The sequence below is a fragment of the Marmota marmota genome, unplaced genomic scaffold (assembly GCF_001458135.2).
Source record: "Marmota marmota marmota unplaced genomic scaffold, marMar, whole genome shotgun sequence".
Classification (NCBI taxonomy): domain Eukaryota; kingdom Metazoa; phylum Chordata; class Mammalia; order Rodentia; family Sciuridae; genus Marmota; species Marmota marmota.
This window is the reverse complement of record NW_025999899.1, coordinates 1,990,941-2,007,932: the sequence shown is the minus strand read 5'-3', so window position 1 is coordinate 2,007,932 and position 16,992 is coordinate 1,990,941. Positions and strand designations below refer to the sequence as shown.

Here is a 16,992-nt window from a genome sequence, read left to right as displayed (position 1 = left end):
GGGTTGAGGTGTAGGCCAGTATCTCTCCTTTCAGATTGTTTCCTGGGAGTAAGGACCTCTTGAACTTTGCCTCTTGGTTTGGATTTGCCTTCCCCAACATGCTGATAATGTTGCTGCTTTCCTGGTTGTGGTTGCAGTGCATTTATCTGAGATTCAGGTAAGTCAGAGCTGTTCACAAGATGCCATCCAATTGTGCCACCACATCCCTGCAGAAATGTCCTTCAGTTCTGGCCCTGTTTCTGCAGCTCTCTCTCTAGCTAGGCTGCCCTCCCATTCCCACCATCCCTGATTGCTCAATGTGGCTTTGCGCACATTGTTCCCTCTGTCTGGAAAGCCATTTCCTGCTTTCCCAGTTGCTTACCTCCTCAGCCTTCAAGGCCAGTTCAAGTGCTACTTCCCTGGCTACTCCTTCCCTGGCTTCCCCTCACCTCCATTCCATCTCAGAAGAACACTTGCTCCCTCCTCGGAGATGCCCTGGGGCATATCTCAGCCCTATCCCTTGCTACCTGTCTGTGTTTCAGTGCTGCTTCTTACCCTTGACCGTGAACTCTTCCAGGGCCTCTCTGACCCCGGCACCCAGCATAGCTCCTGGCCCAGGGAGAAAGAGCAAGTATGCCATCAACTTGGGCTAAAGCAGAAATTTGACCCATGTGAACAAACTTTCACTTGGCCACCTGGCTCCATTAGACCAGGTCACAAACAAAAAACAAAAAACAACAACAACAACAAAACAAAAACCCTCCTGATATCATCTAAATCAATCCAAACCCAGACCTTTACCAAAGGCCTACGATGTTCCCAACAGATTGCTCATCCTGGAAAGTTTACCTTCCTCTTCCCAGCAACTGTCAAGTTCACCTGGAGTCAACCTTCACCAGGGCCAGACTTTGGACAGAAACCGTGACGTGCAGCTGACAAATACCTAAAAAAAAAAAAAAAAAGTTGTTGTTATTTTAAAAGACACAAATGTATCTGTGGTAAAAGGTGATCATGCCACTCTGGGATGAAAGTACTCAGCTAGGAGCTAAGTGTGTGTGCTGTGTCCCACTTCACAGGGAGCTTGAGTCAAGTGAGACGCAGGACCCTATAGGACCGGAGGGAAGGGACTCAGAGTAAAGGTACAGAAGTGCCTACTCAAGCCTGTAACTTAATGGGGGAAACAGGTGTTTTTCTTCGTTTTCTTCTGAAGGAGGACCTGTCTGGAAGCTGCCATTTAAAATTTGCTACACATGTTCAAAACAGTCACTTTAATGATCATAATAGTAGGCAGGGCTCCATTCTACCCACCCTGCCTGGGGTCCAGTCCCCCACTCTCTGGGAAAGGGACGCGCTTCCATGATCACCTGCTGCACAACTTGACTTTGATAGCAGCTTTCTTTGCTCTTCTTTCTGAAACTGTGCAAGGACTAAAGTCCATCTGGTTTGCTCATATCAACCAGGGAGGCCTGTCAGCAGACAGTCCCCAGGACCTTCTGCAGGGGGCACCTGTGTCCATTCATGGGGCAATAGAAATATCAATGACTAATGTTTTATCCAGTGCCTATTATGTGCCAGACCCCATTTAAATGCTTTACATTTATGAATTTGTTTAATCTTTACAACAATCTGTGAAGCAAATGTTATTATAATTATTATTGCCAATTTGCAGATGAGGTAACTGAGGTCTGCAGAGGTTAAATGGCCTGCGCAAGTTTGTGTGGCGTGGAAGTAGATGGCCTGAAATTGGAACCCTGGCAGTTTGGCTCCAGAGTCTGTGCCCTTGACCTACAACCCTACATCCATCCCCTCCTGGGGAGGTCAAAGGTTGCTGTGCTGAACTGCCATCAAGCCAAGCATGACTGGGTGTCAAGAGCACTAGTAGTGGTCTGGGGGTGTCCCTAAAGCTCAAGGGCCAAGTAAGAAGAAGGAACTGACCTGGTAATCAAGACCACAGGAACACAGTCAGCCTGTCATTCAGCAGCTGAGGTGGATACCAGGCACCTCAGGAACTCAGCCAGGAACCTGCTGCTGCAGTTCACCCAGCCTGGTGCAGCCTCCCTCAGCTCTTCTGGGCCATCAGGGAGCCTGGAGAGCAGCTGCCATGCAGCATGGGGACTTTGGGAGCCTGGTGGTGGTGGAGGAGCTGGGCAGCCATCTGATTCCATCCCTCCCCTACGTGCTACTCTAGCTTGGACACAGGGCAGAGGGTGGATCACAGGTCAACTAGTTTCAGTTCCAGATCCTGAAGGTGGAGGACAGCATTTTCCACTTGGCTGGAATGGTGGGAACAGGTCATATTCTGGTGCAAACCAGGACCTGGAGATCCCCCTCTGCCTCCTTGGCCTCTGGGACCATATCACCTAAGGATGAGGAGTGCATGTCTTCGCCACAGGAACCACCTCTACAGTCTAGCAAGCTTCACTCTCACTCGAGTTTCTCATTTGCATGGCTGTGGAGAACAACGACAAGATCTCATCCTCTAGCCTAATCCAGAAAAACTTTCTTGCTGAAATTATGGGCAGCTTCCTGGCTACATTCTGCCAATGGGGCCACAGACCCTCACCCAGGACTGCCAAGAACATGGGATATTACTGCTGGCTGCTACCCAACTGTTCCAACCAGGCTAAAAAGGGGATGAATGCTCTTCCCAACCCCTGCCATGTAGAGGCATATGGGGGCTCAAAGATCTCATGCCCTGTCCTTGGCTCTGCAGCATAGTCAGTCCACGCCTACCACGATGCATCACAGTGAAGGCCATTTTGCTACAGGATGCTGTGGTCACCACCTCAATCCCTGGGCTCCTGCGGGCCAACTGGACCCATGTACCTGCCTCTCACGCCAGATCAGCAGTCACCTGATGAAATGAACCCAGATACAATAGCTAAATTTCTTAATATAGGAGGATCAGAAGGCTTGGTGGCACCGGAACGGGGGGCCAGGTTCAGTGACTGCATATTTGATGCGGCCCCAGAGTCTGTAGCCACTGTGTTGTTGGGAATGTGTTACCAGAACCAAATGGGCTCAGCTCCTTATGGCCAGTCCTTATTGTTCCTTATTGCTGGACAGCTAGGAATACCAAGGTCACTCCTTATTCTGGAAACCTGAGGCCCCTGGCACAGCTCCAAAGTCACTAGGATGACAGATGGCAGCAGACCAATGCTTGGAAGAACATGGACTCTATGGAGCCAATGAAGGTCCCCTCCTATGTCATCCCTACTCCCAATGATCTCATGACCTGGGACTTTGCCCCACGTCCAGCAAGGAGATCCCAGCTGACTGCAGACCTGAGAGTCCAACACTACTGCCCATTTTCCTACCTCTGAGCACCCTAGGAGGCCATGTCCTGACGTCCTAGTGTCCCTGTGCTGCAGGCCATGCCACCATTGCCAGCATGACTCTCATGATCTCAAAGGTGGTTCACATCCAGCAGTGGATTTGGAATCAGCATCTATTCCACCAACCCCAGCCCTTCTATGAATCTTGTCTTAGGCCCCAGGAGGACTGTCATGGAGAAGGTTCTCCAGGGACAATGCTCTTGGCATTCTCTACTCCCTTCAGACCGACAGTGGTAGGAATGGGTGAATGGAACCCTCAAAAAGTATCTCAGGGCACCAGTGGCCCCAGTTACCCCTTCCCTGCAGCTGAGTGACCTTCTATACCTCCTCCACAAATCCTTCCTCCTTCCTGCACCTCCATACCAACACCAGAGATTCTGCAGGGCAGCCTGGCAGGCCCCTTCTACCAACAGGCCATCCAGTAACAGTCCCTGGTGATTTCTTTCCTGCTCCAGCAAGAGTTAGCTGCTAACTCCAGGGTCTCCTAGATCCGTAATCCCACACCTTCAACTCCTGTCCCCTCCCGGCCCAATCTGCTGGGATCCTTCCTTGCTCCCTGTCCCCTCCTGAGTCACCTTGGTGATAGAGTCTGTCATTTCAGGACTGTCAAGGGCTGTGGTGAGAGTAGGAGGGCTTGGGAAGCATGTGAGGGAACCCTGCCCCCACTCTGGGCAGGCTCCAGAACTTTTCCTGGCCTTCTTCACTGGTGACCCTGGAGCAGTCTCCAGGGGACCAGGCATCTTTGCTAGTGACAGCCTGAGCTCTGCTTGTTTCTGTGTGTATTCTCCTGTCCACTCTCCTGGTTCTGCTCTGCCTCTCATCCTTCTGGCCATTCTCTCCTTTCCTGCCTCCACTGTCCCTAAGACCTGTATCCTCATTGGTGCCATCTCAGGCTTCCTCTAGGAACACACCCTAGCTGTGGAGGTGCCCCTGGGGCATGCCCTGGGGAACTCAGCCCTTTATCTCTCCACAGACTTTCCCCATGACATCCTGGGAAGCTGGGGAGGCAGATGAAAGTGTAGAAAGAGGGAGGAAGGGCTTGCCCCACCATGTGTCCTTCTGCCATATTCTGCTGCACAGCGTTCACGCTCATCTTTGTATTCTCTAGCTTTAAAAATTCCTGCAGCTGTGGGGTAGAGAAGACTAAGGAGAAGGCCGCCTACAAGGTGCTGCGGGAGGAATACCAGAAGCTGGGGCCTTTCTCCTTCGCGGAGACCAATGTCCTGATCTGCTTCCTCCTGCTCATCATCTTGTGGTTCTCCCGGGACCCCGGCTTCATGCCCGGCTGGCTGTCGCTTGCCTGGGTGGAGGGTGAGAAAAAGTAAGTTGTTCGTTTGGCCAAAGCCCCTGGCTTAGTTCATCTGAACCAGAATGCTGTTTTTCTCCATCATAGGTGGCCAGAGGAAGGTCCAGGGTTGGGCTCTTGGTTCTGGAATGGTGGGTTTTATGACTCATTTTATTCTGATGGATCTTCATGATGAAAATGCAGATGTGTTTGTTTCTTCAGCATCCTCTCCTGCAATGAACTGAGCAGAAAATGCATGGTCAGGCAGAGGGGCCTGAGAGTTTCTTGGGCTAGGAGTAGGTCTCCTAGAGCAAAGCAGGAATATGTAGAGTCTTTCCTGGCTCCGATATTGCCATGGGAGGGAAGGTTGAGAAACTTGTAAATCCTAGGAAAGGCAGGAGATATGGGCAGAGAGATGACTGCCTGAAACTGGATATTCCATTTTGATCTGCTTGGGTATTCCAAAAAGACCTTGTGGTCACCCTGGTGAACATGCAATTCTAAAGAACCTGGTACAGAAGTCCACCCATGCAGCAGTGCAGGCTAAAAGAGGGAAGTGGGATGCTGAAACTCATCCAAATTATGTGCCCAAGAATGTGAGCATCTTGTTTTTAGCCAGAACATAGTCTTCTACACCACCTTGACCTTGGCTTTGGGAACTTCAGTTTTCACACCCAGTTGAGCTTATTTCTTCATGTAGGAGGATTTAGACACAGAACTGACAGAGTTAGAACATGTTTCTTGGTTGACTGTCACTGCAGCAGCCGAGCTGGGCTAAACCCCTTTGTCCTCTTTCCCCCCTAGGTACATCTCTGATGCCACCGTGGCCATCTTTGTGGCCATCTTGCTTTTCATTGTGCCTTCACAGAAGCCCAAGTTCAACTTCTGCAGCCAGACAGAGGAAGGTAAGGCCTCTCTGTCCTGACCTCCCAGTTCATCAGGATCGGGGACCTGGCAGCAAACGATTATCATAAGATAGGCCCTGGGCCTAGTGGAGAGAAAAATCTTGTTCCACCAATCATGTTAGAAAAGCTTAGGGAGATGAGATTTTCAAGCCAATTATTATTTAGAGCAAAATCTTTTCTTTTTCTTTTTTTTTTCTTTTGTACCAGGGGTTGAACCCAGGGGTGCTTAACCACTGAGCCGCATCCCCAGCTCAGGGTCTTGCTTAGTTGCTTAGGGCCTCGCTAAGCTGGCTTTAAACTCTCAATCCTCCTGCTTCAGCATCCTGAGCCGCTGGGATTACAGGCGTGTGTCACCATGCCTGGCACAAAATCTTTTCTTTTTGTGCTTTTTAAATATTTAAAATCTTATTTATATCACACAGGGACAAAAAGTGTTTTGGATTTCCCTTAATGCCACCAGTATTTTTTCATCTCTTCCTGCCTGTCTTTGTTAATATAAGTTATGTAGTTATAATAAAAAGACATGCAATTATTTCTTTGTTGTTTAGGATTTTGTCTTAATTTGGTACTATACTAGAAACATTTCTCACTATTACCACGGTCTCCAGATTCACTCTGTTTAATGAAAGCATCCTATCGCCTGGAGGGGGCAGTGCCCATTCTCCATCTTGGCCACTTTGAGTTTTTTGTTAGTATAAATTGATGTTTTCTTGTGCATAGCTTTTCATTTGGGGGTGTTTTTCTTTAGGATAAATTTCTAGCCATGATATTTCTGAGTTAAAAGAACATAAATGTCTTAATGGCTTTTAAAATGTGGGGCCAATTTTTTTTTTCTTTTCGAAAAGCTTGTTCCATTTTAAAATGCCAGCACGGAACAATCTTACCAAACCCTCACCAGCAATGGTTACAAGTATTATTGTAAATTTTAGCTAATTTACAGATATAAGCTGGTATCGCATTAATCTTTTTGCCTTTATTCTCCTTTGATTATGACTCTTTTTTGTCTTCTAACACTGTTCTTGTGTGTGTGTGTATGTGTGTGTGTGTGTGTGTGTGTGTGTGTGTTTGCTTTTTCTTCTCAGAAAGGGAAACTCCATTTTATCCCCCGGCACTGTTGGATTGGAAGGTGACGCAGGAGAAGGTGCCATGGGGCATCGTGCTGCTACTGGGGGGCGGATTTGCTCTGGCTAAAGGATGCGAGGTAACTTCATCAGCCATCACTGCCTGGGGCCCTCAGATTCCTACCAGGAGGGAGGCCAGAGGTGCCACATTCCTCCACTCCTCCATCCCTGGGCTGCTGTATTTCTGTCTCCTCCACAAAACTGCACATGCTGTGAGGGCAAGAACTCTCTCTTGTCATCTGAGAACCCTGTACCACAGACAGTGCCTAGAAGGGAGGAACCCCTCTTGAGTGACTACAGAAATGAGTGGATAAGTGACCTCAGTTTTCACACACTCACACAGAGGTCAAGGATACACTGCTGGGCCCACTTTGGGGTCTGGTAATAATAATCTCTGCTTTGATTATCTTAGGGAAATCTTTCCTTCAAGTCTTCATGAATATTTTCAGCATTTTCTTTGGTTCTTCTATATGCTGATTCTCTCATTGCCCATGGTTTCAAAATTTCAATTTTTTTTCTCTAGCTAAGTATTTAACAACATAGGGTAGAGGAACAGCTTTTAAGGGAAAAATACCCCAAAGGTACCTTTCTCTACCTTCTTTCTTACCCCTTGGGGAAGAAATGAGACAGAGGGAGGGATGAACGAGCTCAGTGCTGCTATTCTCCCTCCCTCCCTTCCTTCCTCCCTTCCTTCTTTCTTTCCATCTATCCAGGAATGGAAGATAATAGATAGGCTTGGTCTATCTTGTATTTTCTGTTTCTTCAACATCTAGGACAGAATCTGGTGTGTAGTGGATACACACACACACACACACACAGATATTGATATATATGTATATTGTTATATATACATATATGACCAAACCCAGGGCCCCATGCCTTCTAGGCAAGTGCTGTGCCACTGAGCTACATCCCCAGCCCAATAAATAGTTTTGGGATGAGCAAATCCATCCATCAAGTCGCCTTTCCACCATTCATCCACCTACCTGTTCATTTCTCCATCTATCATTTTTACATTCCTCAAACATCACCATTTCATCCCCCTAGTGTTAGGTTAGGTACAGGCATTATGGAGGAGACTGAGACATGATCCCTCTTTTTAACACTTCATAGCCGAAGCAGGGGGGTTTACCTGGAAGGACATTTCAGGAGGAAGTGACTCATGAGCAAGGGAAAAACACAAGATATCTGGCTCGAGAGCACATGAGGGTGGAGAAGCCTTTGTCCTGGGGTCTTGAATTCAGAATAGCATGTGTGGAGTTAGTGGACGTTCCACTGAAGAGGAGAGGCCAGGGGAGTGACTTGGCCTCATGTGCATTTGAGAAAAATCTTTCTGATGTTCGAAATGGAGACTTGGGGCAGGCGGGAGTTGGGGCAGGACAAGCAGATGCCCTATAGTCTTCACCTAACTCAATCTGAGAACGTGGACTCTTAGGTCATTCTCTCCTTCACACCTTCCCCCACTTTGGCCTGATTTTCTTCTGACTGTTCCTGCTCAGCCTCCTTTGCTGACTGATTTCTCCTCCATTCTCCCTGAATTATGATTGCTTTCCCAGGCTCTGGCCTGTATCTCTGATCTGTTTACTTTTCATTCTCTGCCTGGTCAATCCCTTCTCATCCCAAAGTTCTAAATTTACATCCAAATTTCTGGCCTAAATCATTCTCCTGGGCTCTAAGAACTGTGGGAGACTGAGAGGAGAATGGATGTGAGTGAAATGTTTTGGGTGATGTGGTGACTGGGTGCAAGGAGGAAGGGGACAGAGACCCGTCTGTGTGACTCCCAGACCTCTCGTTGGACAGCAGCAGATGGTGAGTCCAGAGGGAGAAGTGGATTCTGAGCTAAAGAGGTTCAGGTTGGAGCATGTTGAGCATAGTGCTCACAGGACACCTGGGTGCGAATATCTTGAAGGCATATAGATGTTAAATGCAGATAGTAGACCAGCTGAAAAGAAAATAAAGATTCAGGAGATTGCAGAGTGAGGATGAAGTGGGGGTGAATGAGATCACTTAAGCGATGTGTGTGAGGGATTAGAGGTAGAGAATGGCCAAACCCTGGCCCTGGAGATAACTGTAAAGCCAGAAGCCCTGAAGTCACTGGCCTCCTGCTGCTTCCCAGGCCTCAGGACTCTCCGAGTGGATGGGGAAGCAGATGGAGCCCTTGCAAACAGTGCCTCCTGCAGCCATCACCTTGATCTTATCCTTGCTTGTTGCTGTGTCCACGGAGTGTACAAGCAACGTGGCCACCACCACCCTGTTCCTGCCCATCTTTGCCTCCATGGTAAGTAGCCACGCCAGTGCGGGTGGAGAGGGTGGTATGTCATTTCACAGGAAGCTGTCAACCCATGATGATATTCTGGGGCCCTAGACAGGTGGTAAAATCAGGCACCAGAGCTTGACCAGGCTCAGAGACCTGGATCTGGCCCTGGTTCTGACCTAGACTTGTGTGCCCTTGACGACCCTGGTCCTGAGGCCCTCACTGTTTTCCTATTTCCTCTTTGTATTTTGTCTGTTGGTCAAAGCACCAAATATGGACATTTTTTTTCCTTCTTCTTTTTTTTTCTTTCAGAGGTGCTGGGGGTTGAACCTAGGCCTTGCACATGCCAGGCAAGTGCTGTACACTGAGCTACATCCCCAGTCCTTTTTTTTGTTTGTATTTTGGGCCATGGACTTGCTTAGTTGCTGAGGTTGATCTGAAACTTGCAATTCTCCTGTCTCAGCTTCCTGAGTAGCTGGAGTGTCACACTGCACCCAGCATTGAACTTTATAAATCTCACTGGATTGTTTTTCGAGCTGGGGAGACAGGACTTGTGCCCAGGAGGAGGGGCCAGTGGTGTGGTTGCTGAGTATGTCACGAAGGTGTGCAGGAGGACTGCAGAGCACCCCTGGGAATACTATTGACTGGGACTCCCCAGGAAGAGACCTTAGAGAACGAACGGCTTGGGGATGAGTAGAAGGGAGAGGACATTCTAGGAAGATGAAGCAGCCCTGAAGGAGAGGTATGGCAGGACTGAGGACTCCCCACAGCTTTGCTTAGAGAGCTCAGGCATGAGAGGTCCATGTGAGCTGAGCCAGAGAGGTCGTTGGTGGTGGAAAAGGGGCCTCCTGAGTGCCAGGTGGAGCATTCTGTTCATGGGCAGGAATGATTTTGAACTGGAATTGAGATGAAAACAGAATTAATAGAAAAGTCAGCTCTCATCACTTCTCACATTTCTTTTGTCCTTCATTGCAAAGCAGTACTGCCCTCGGGGGTGGTATGGGAAGAGCCCTGGGCTTGGAGCCAAAAGACCTGAGTTCCCCCAACACATCCCTTAAGATCTTTCCTCCTAGAGTTGTGCTGGGTGTCTGTCAGATGGGGCTATGAAAAGCCTCTGTAGACTGCAGAAAGAGCGTGGGAGATGCTGTAGTTATTCTGCAGCCAGGAGACAGACTCACAAAAGGCCCAAACAGACCATTGAAGTTGGTAAATTTCCATCCAGCTGCCTGGGCGTCCATGTGCATAAAAAAGCAAACCTAAGTGGTTTTTTCCTTCCATTCCAAGTGAAGATGAAAGTGTTAAAAATAGCAAGGTGGCCTCTCTTCTCCCCCTAAGCAGGCTGCCAAGCAGATGCCAAAGAGGAAGAGGTGGAGAAGGAGGGAGATGGTGTGGTGCAGAGCCTTTTTCTGATGGGCGTGTGTTGGGGGTGCCTCCTTTCCCCGAGAAAGGCCTTGGCTTTGACATCTCCAGCCCTTGCTGTGAGCACCAATGGCCCTAGACAGACAAATGCAGGCCTTAACCCAAGAGGGTGGCCAGACCCTTTGGAAACAAGCTTGTCTAGAACCAGAAACCCTGAATTAGGTGTCCCAGAGCTACCTCTAAGGCCCCTTATGCCCCTGCCTGGGTGCCCATGTGGGAAAGGGAAAGGTGGTGGTCATCCAGCTGCGTTATCGAGGAATTAGGGCTGCAAACACCATGTGCTACACAAAGCCAAGGGAAATGAAGATGTAGAGGGGGACGAGGACACAGCCTGGCCCTATCTGGGACCTCTCAACAATTCTCAAAGGGTACACAGCCTTTTCAGAGGACTGTTAACCAATGGGAGTTGTAACCTTAATCCTGCTCAGACCCTTTGTCTGGGCAATTTCCCATCTGGAACTAGGTCCTAGGAAAATAATCAGAGTTGCCTGTAAGTACATCATTGTAACAATATGTGGCACCGAATTATTTGTTATAAAATATATTCATAATAATAGGGGGTTGGTGAAATAAATGACCACATGTTTGTATCATTTAATACTATCAAGCCACTAACAATCAGTTTTGAAGGACATTTAATAAACTGGGAACATGATTATGCTTTGATTGTTTCAAGTTGAAATGTAATATATACATGGGGCTAAAAATTGCAAAATTGATATAGAAAAGTATACAGACTCTAATCTTCTAGCCTCTTTCCTAGAGACAAGGTGTCTTAATTTCTTAGACATTTTTCTGAATATATTATACATATGTATAGTACACACATACAAACATACAGACACTCTTTTTTATCTTTTTGGGGAGGGTAGGAGTACCAGGTATTGAATCCAGGGGACCTTAACCACTGAGCCACATTTCCAGCCCTTTAAAAAAAATTTTAAAAATTTTATTATGAGATAGGGTCTCACTAAGTGGCTGAGGTTGGTTTTAAACTTGAGATCCTCCTGCCTCAACCTCCCAAGGTTGCTGGGATAAAAAGTGTGCATCACTGCACCAGGAATACACACTCTTTTCAAAGAAATGGGACCATTCTATGGACATGTTATAGACTTTATTTTATTTTCTCTTTTGAATCTAACTATAGGTCTTGGATATCTTTCCATATTAGCACATTAAACCATCTTTATATCTGCATATTATTCCATCTTTTGTGTATACTGTATTTTATTTAATCATCTTGCTACTGATGGCCATGGAGTCTGTTTTCTATGTTTTGCTGTTACAATGTTGCAGTGAACATCTTTGCCTATGTATTTACCCTCACATGCATGATAAAGGTTCATTTTAACCGATATTACAATTATATCATTCATTCTTCATCAGATACTTAATGAGTGCCTCCTCCTGTGTTTTTAGAGTAGCTGAATTTTAAAATGTAGAATGAAAGAAGTGAATAGCAAATTGCAGACATAAAATGATCACAACTGTGTATAAAAACACATACATCCATAGATGAGGAGACCCAGTCCCTTCCTTGTATGTTTTTTCAGTTTGTGACAGGACAGAAAGAGATGTCCACATGGCATTGTGAGATTCAGTGCAATCCAGAGGTCCAGCATGGTCTCTGGCACATAGCAGAGGTCAAAGGCATAAATGGTGAATGAATCGTGGAGACTCAGACAGACTTCCGGGGGGTGGGGACCTTTGAGCTCAGCCTTCAGTGTTCAATAGTGTCATTGGCCAGAGAAGTGGCAAAACCCAGAGCAACCAGCAAGACAAAGGCTTGGAAGTTGGAACTTACCCGGTGCCTGCAGGGAATGCTTTTTTAGAATGAGGGCCCAGGAGCTTTTATGTTCTGTGCTGTGAGCTTCTGTGCTGTTTCTCCCCAGTCTCGTTCCATCGGCCTCCACCCACTGTACGTCATGCTCCCCTGCACCCTGAGTGCGTCATTTGCCTTCATGTTGCCCGTGGCCACCCCGCCTAATGCCATCGTGTTTGCCTATGGACACCTCAAGGTTTCTGACATGGTAACACAGCCGCTTCTGTTTACTTTTATGATGCTATTGGTATATATGATGAATGGCGTGTGAGTTTCCAAAGGATGATATGTGATTTGGAAATACCACAGAATGTCCCAATCTATAGTCATCATTGGTGTTTATAATACAACTTTTCTTTTTTGAAATGATCTCAAACTTCATAGGCTGTTCTGTCCCCAAGGTGGGTAATAGAATCTCCCACTGAGAGAAGCTTGTGTAGGCACCAGGGGGCCCCGGCTGAGCACTTGGAAGAGGTGGGGGACTCACTTGGCCAAGGGTGGACTTCACAGGCCAGCAAGATCCCTGAGGAAAGTTGGGGAGGTGCAAGGCTTATATTGGGGGAAATGCTAATGTAGAGGTGTAGAGGTGTCTGAAGAGGTAGAAGAAGTGAGGGGTAGGAGGAATGAGAGACTACGGATTGGAAGCAAACGCTGTCACAGGAAGAACTCTCATCGCCTCTGATGGGGGAAGGGCAGATTTGCACAACTCTGGATGAGGGATGGGCAAGTGGGTGAACCAAGGAAACCAGAAGCAAAGGTCCCTATGTGGGACCAGTCAGTTTTTAGTTAATGTGGAGCCTCCATTGGGTATCTTTGGGACTTCATGGAGCATTTTTTACAAAGAAGGTCGATCCCTGAAACCATGGATTGCAAACCTGATTCCAGTCCCCTGTAAAAAGTCTACAACAGGACATTCAAACAATGGTAGAAAAGAACACAGAGACAGCATTGGAAAGAGCTAGAGGAGGGCCACAGGGAAGCCAGCATTTTGTGGGGCAGTTAAGGCACTGGGGTGACCACTGAACCTAGAGTCACACCCCAGGCTCTGCCACACTCTCCCTTAGTGGCTGTTGCCTCATGTCACCTCCCTGAGGCCATTTTCCAATGCCCACTTGGACATAGAGAACCCATCTGTCTTGGCGTCCCTCCCAAGGACACTGTGAGCATTTGACGACACTTAGTGGACATGATGTTGCTTTGTTTGGGGCAGGGGGGAGCTCAGAACATGACTCAGGGACGTTGAGGCCTAGCAAACACCTCTCCAAGAGGACTGGTTCCCAGTGTCCCATTCGCTCTGTCCTGACCACAGGCAGACCTGAAGGGGCTGACTCTGACCCTGTTTTTATTTTCTTCCAGGTGAAAACAGGACTAATGATGAACTTGATTGGAATCTTGTGTGTGTTTTTGGCGGTCAACACCTGGGGACGGGCCCTATTTGACTTGGATCATTTCCCTGACTGGGCTAATGTGACACATATGGAGACTTAGGAAGAGCCACCAGACCAAGCCCACAGGCCCTTCCCTCCTGAGGATTACAAAGCTTCTGGCATGCCTTGCACAGAGCTTTGGGGATCGTACCCCAAAGTGACCCAGAGATTCCCACACCCCTGGAAGACCCAGCCAACCGGCCACCTCTTCCTTCAGACCCGGATTCAGAGATGGTGATGGGCAACTGGTGGGCAGGCTCTGAAGTGAGCGGAGCCCCTCCACAGGCTCAGGGCTCATCTTTCTCTGGGCTTGTCATCATCTCTCTGAGTTAGGTAGGCTACAGAGAGACTAGGATGCAGGCTCCTATGTCATGCGCCCTCTAGTGGCCACCGTGCAGGCCCCATGCTGGGTTCTGGTTCTCACCTGCTTAGTCCCAAGTAGTCCACCTGGGGATCAGATAGATCTCCAGGATGGGAGCTGAGAAAATAACCTGCCAGTGCCTGCGCCTCTTTCAGCTGCCTCAGATCATCCCTGTCACTCTAAAGGGCACCATCCAACCAGGACAGAGTGTGTGGTCTTGGGTGGCCTCCCACTGCTGGAGTGACAGTGAGAGTCAGCACCTCCCTGGGGACTTTCAGACTCTTGCATGGCATCACCACCAAAGGATGAACAATTTGAGGTGCCAAAACTTCAGGATGATGCCTGCTTCCCCTCCTGCAGCTCACTCCTGGCCGACCTGTTCCCTTCCCTACCTTGTTCCATTTTGACTAACCATTTGTACCCCAGCTCTCCAGTGAGCCTCCTTCAACTTCTGGGTCCCTTTGTTGTCTGGGCCTGAAGCTGCTTAAATCCTCTTGTGGGGGCCTCAGGGTCCCCACCTTTTCTCCCAGGCAAGTCAGTTTGGCTTTTCTGGGAAATACTTTTTCTGCCACCCCACACAGCTGGGGTCACACTCCAAGTATGGTAGCGATGGCTCTTTGTGGACTCCAGTGGGGTATCTAGGTCATCCCTCAACTGCAGACCCAGAGTGGACACCACAGTTAATTTCCAATAGCTGGGTCACCTCAGAGTTAGTCATGCTAAAGTCTGAGGTACTCTGGAAAGCCTCCTCTTTGTTGACTGGCCATTGCAGCCCAGCCTGACAGCAACAGAACACCATTGAAAATGATCAGGGCTTGGAGGTCCCTGAGTACATACTCCTGCCCTTGAGTGAATCTTCCTGAAGTTACTGGGCAATGACTCCAGACTGGCCATGAGAACCCTCAGAAGCCCATGAGGGAGACAGGAGAGGTAACCACCTCTCGTTCCTCAATTCCATTTTCTTTCCTTCTTGTATTGCCCTGAAGAGGGGCAGGGGCAGATAGATGAGGTCCCTGGATGGCATTTTCCAGGGCAGGCAAATGTATAAAAACCTAAGGAAACCCCATCAAAGGACCAAATGTGTGTCTAGGTTCCTTGGGAGGGATGATTCCTGACCACATTGTCAAGGTCTTACCCTCGTTAAATGCTCTATCTCCCATGGAAAGTTCCACTGTGATGACTGGTCTCTGGTTTTCTGCTGTGTGATGGGGATGGGGGAGGTGGATGAATGGACACTGCCTCGCTGTCTCTCTCCTGTACCTGGTGAATCCACTAGTTATCTTAGTTGATCTTTGCAGCAACCCTGTGAGACATGCAGTTGTTATTATCCTTGTTTGTCACTGAGGAAAACCAAGGCTCAGAGGGGCCAAAGTGATATGTCTTAAGTCACGCATCAAATTAGTGGCAGTTACGGTTACAGCAAAGATCTTTCGGCTCTGTGCCCACTGTTCATCCCGCTAGTCATTAAGGGCTTTGGCTTTCTAGGTCTTGTAGAGAAAGGTGAGTAACCAAGAGCAAGTCCATCTTAAACCTCTGCTTGTCCAGGGAAGATCACCAAACATGAGTCCTTTTTTTATTGCCTCTTCTGAGATGGGCTCAGGACTGTGCTAAATAAGAGCCAATCCCTGCCCTAAGACATCAAGTATTTGACTGGGAAGAGTGTTGTAGAAATGGCTACCTCCCCCGCCACCAACACACACACACACACACACACACACACACACACCCCAAAGTCAAATGATTGCTTCCTTCTTATCTACCCATCTCACTGCTCTGCCACCATCACTGTTGACTGGCCTGGCCCACAAGACTGAGGACTTTAACTCTCGCTGGGTCTAGAGCCAGGAACTCTGGCTGACCCAGAGCAGGCTATGATGAATATGACTGATAAATGAACGATTGATCCAAGTGGTCATTGATCTGTATGCTCAATGGGCACACAGCTGTTGGTCAGTGAAGATCATCCAAGGTGGTCACAAAATATGAGTGATGGCCAGGTGTGAAGGGACTCTACCAGACACGATCTGGCTGAGGGCTGACAAGGGAGGTGGGTGGAGGGCTTCAGGAGAGCAGAACCCACAGCTGAGGAGGTCGAGCAAAGGCTATTTCTAAGCAATGTCTCTTGCAATCAATAGGAGTTGCCCAAACATTATGGCCTGTGCTATTGAGAAATGCATTTGACTGCAAATAAGAGAAAACCCGTGTCCAGTGGCTGAAACCATAGCGACATTTAATGTTGACCTAACAGAAGTCTGGAGGAGGGAGATGGTCCAGCAACTTATTTAGGCCACCAAGAACTTGGGCTCCATAGTTCACTCTGTCATCTTCAGGAGATCTCACTTTACCCTCAGGCTGGACCCTCAGACTGTGTATGCATCTCAGTTCCCTCAAGGCAGGAAGAGAGAGGTGTAAGTGAAGCCTGGTGGTGCCAGGGTGCACTTTCCCCTTTTATTAGGAAAATAAAACCTTCCTCAGAAGCTCCATGCAGACTCCTCTTTGTGCCTTATTGGCTCGAACCAGGTCACAGACCCATCCGTTCAGCAATCATTGACAAAGGAGGGTTGGAATACTGTAAGACTGATAGAGACTTGTCTCTCGCTGTTGGGGAATTGGCCTATGCTTCCTGAAATTAAGGTATTTCCATTCACTAAAAATAAATAAATAAATAAATAAACAAACAAACAAACAAATAAATAAATAAATAATAAATCTGGGTTCTGGCAGAGCAAAGGAGGGGAGGTCGGGGAAGCTGTCGGTAGATGATGGACAGCGCCTGGGGTTACTGCTCTAGGTTGTTTGAGCGGCTCCCATTTTTGTGGAATTCAGTAGAAACATGGCTTCTAGGTAGCAAGAGAGCCTGTGGCTGTCTGGTTAAGAGCTTCAGCAGTGCCTCCATTTCCCAAAGGCCAGTCTTCCTCTGAGGGACCCACTAGACTTGGAGGCCAGAGTCTGAACCATGGCTAGCTCAGTCCTAACATCCGACAATGAGCAAGCCATTTTCTCTGGGACTCCATTTCCATCCAGAAGGGGACAAACTAGAGGGCCTCTAAGGGCCTTTGCCCCGAGTCATAGATCTCCTTATCC

The 16,992-nt window shown here is 48.1% G+C and overlaps 1 protein-coding gene across 2 annotated transcripts in view; it reads left to right on the top strand.

The window, feature by feature from the left end:
* The window catches only part of Slc13a5 (solute carrier family 13 member 5), a 28,961-nt gene extending 12,572 nt beyond the window's left edge, over nt 1–16,389 (top strand). Inside the window, exons 6-12 of one of the 2 annotated variants that reach the window (XM_015505937.2) lie at nt 35–157; nt 4,423–4,635; nt 5,404–5,504; nt 6,587–6,705; nt 8,742–8,903; nt 12,191–12,328; nt 13,477–16,389. In XM_015505937.2, the coding sequence (XP_015361423.1) occupies nt 35–157; nt 4,423–4,635; nt 5,404–5,504; nt 6,587–6,705; nt 8,742–8,903; nt 12,191–12,328; nt 13,477–13,608 (988 nt within the window). In that variant the 3' untranslated portion in view covers nt 13,609–16,389. The remainder of the gene's footprint in view (nt 1–34; nt 158–4,422; nt 4,636–5,403; nt 5,505–6,586; nt 6,706–8,741; nt 8,904–12,190; nt 12,329–13,476) is intronic. The other variant, XM_015505938.2, reaches the window with a different exon arrangement.
* Nucleotides 16,390–16,992: the final 603 nt, after the last annotated feature.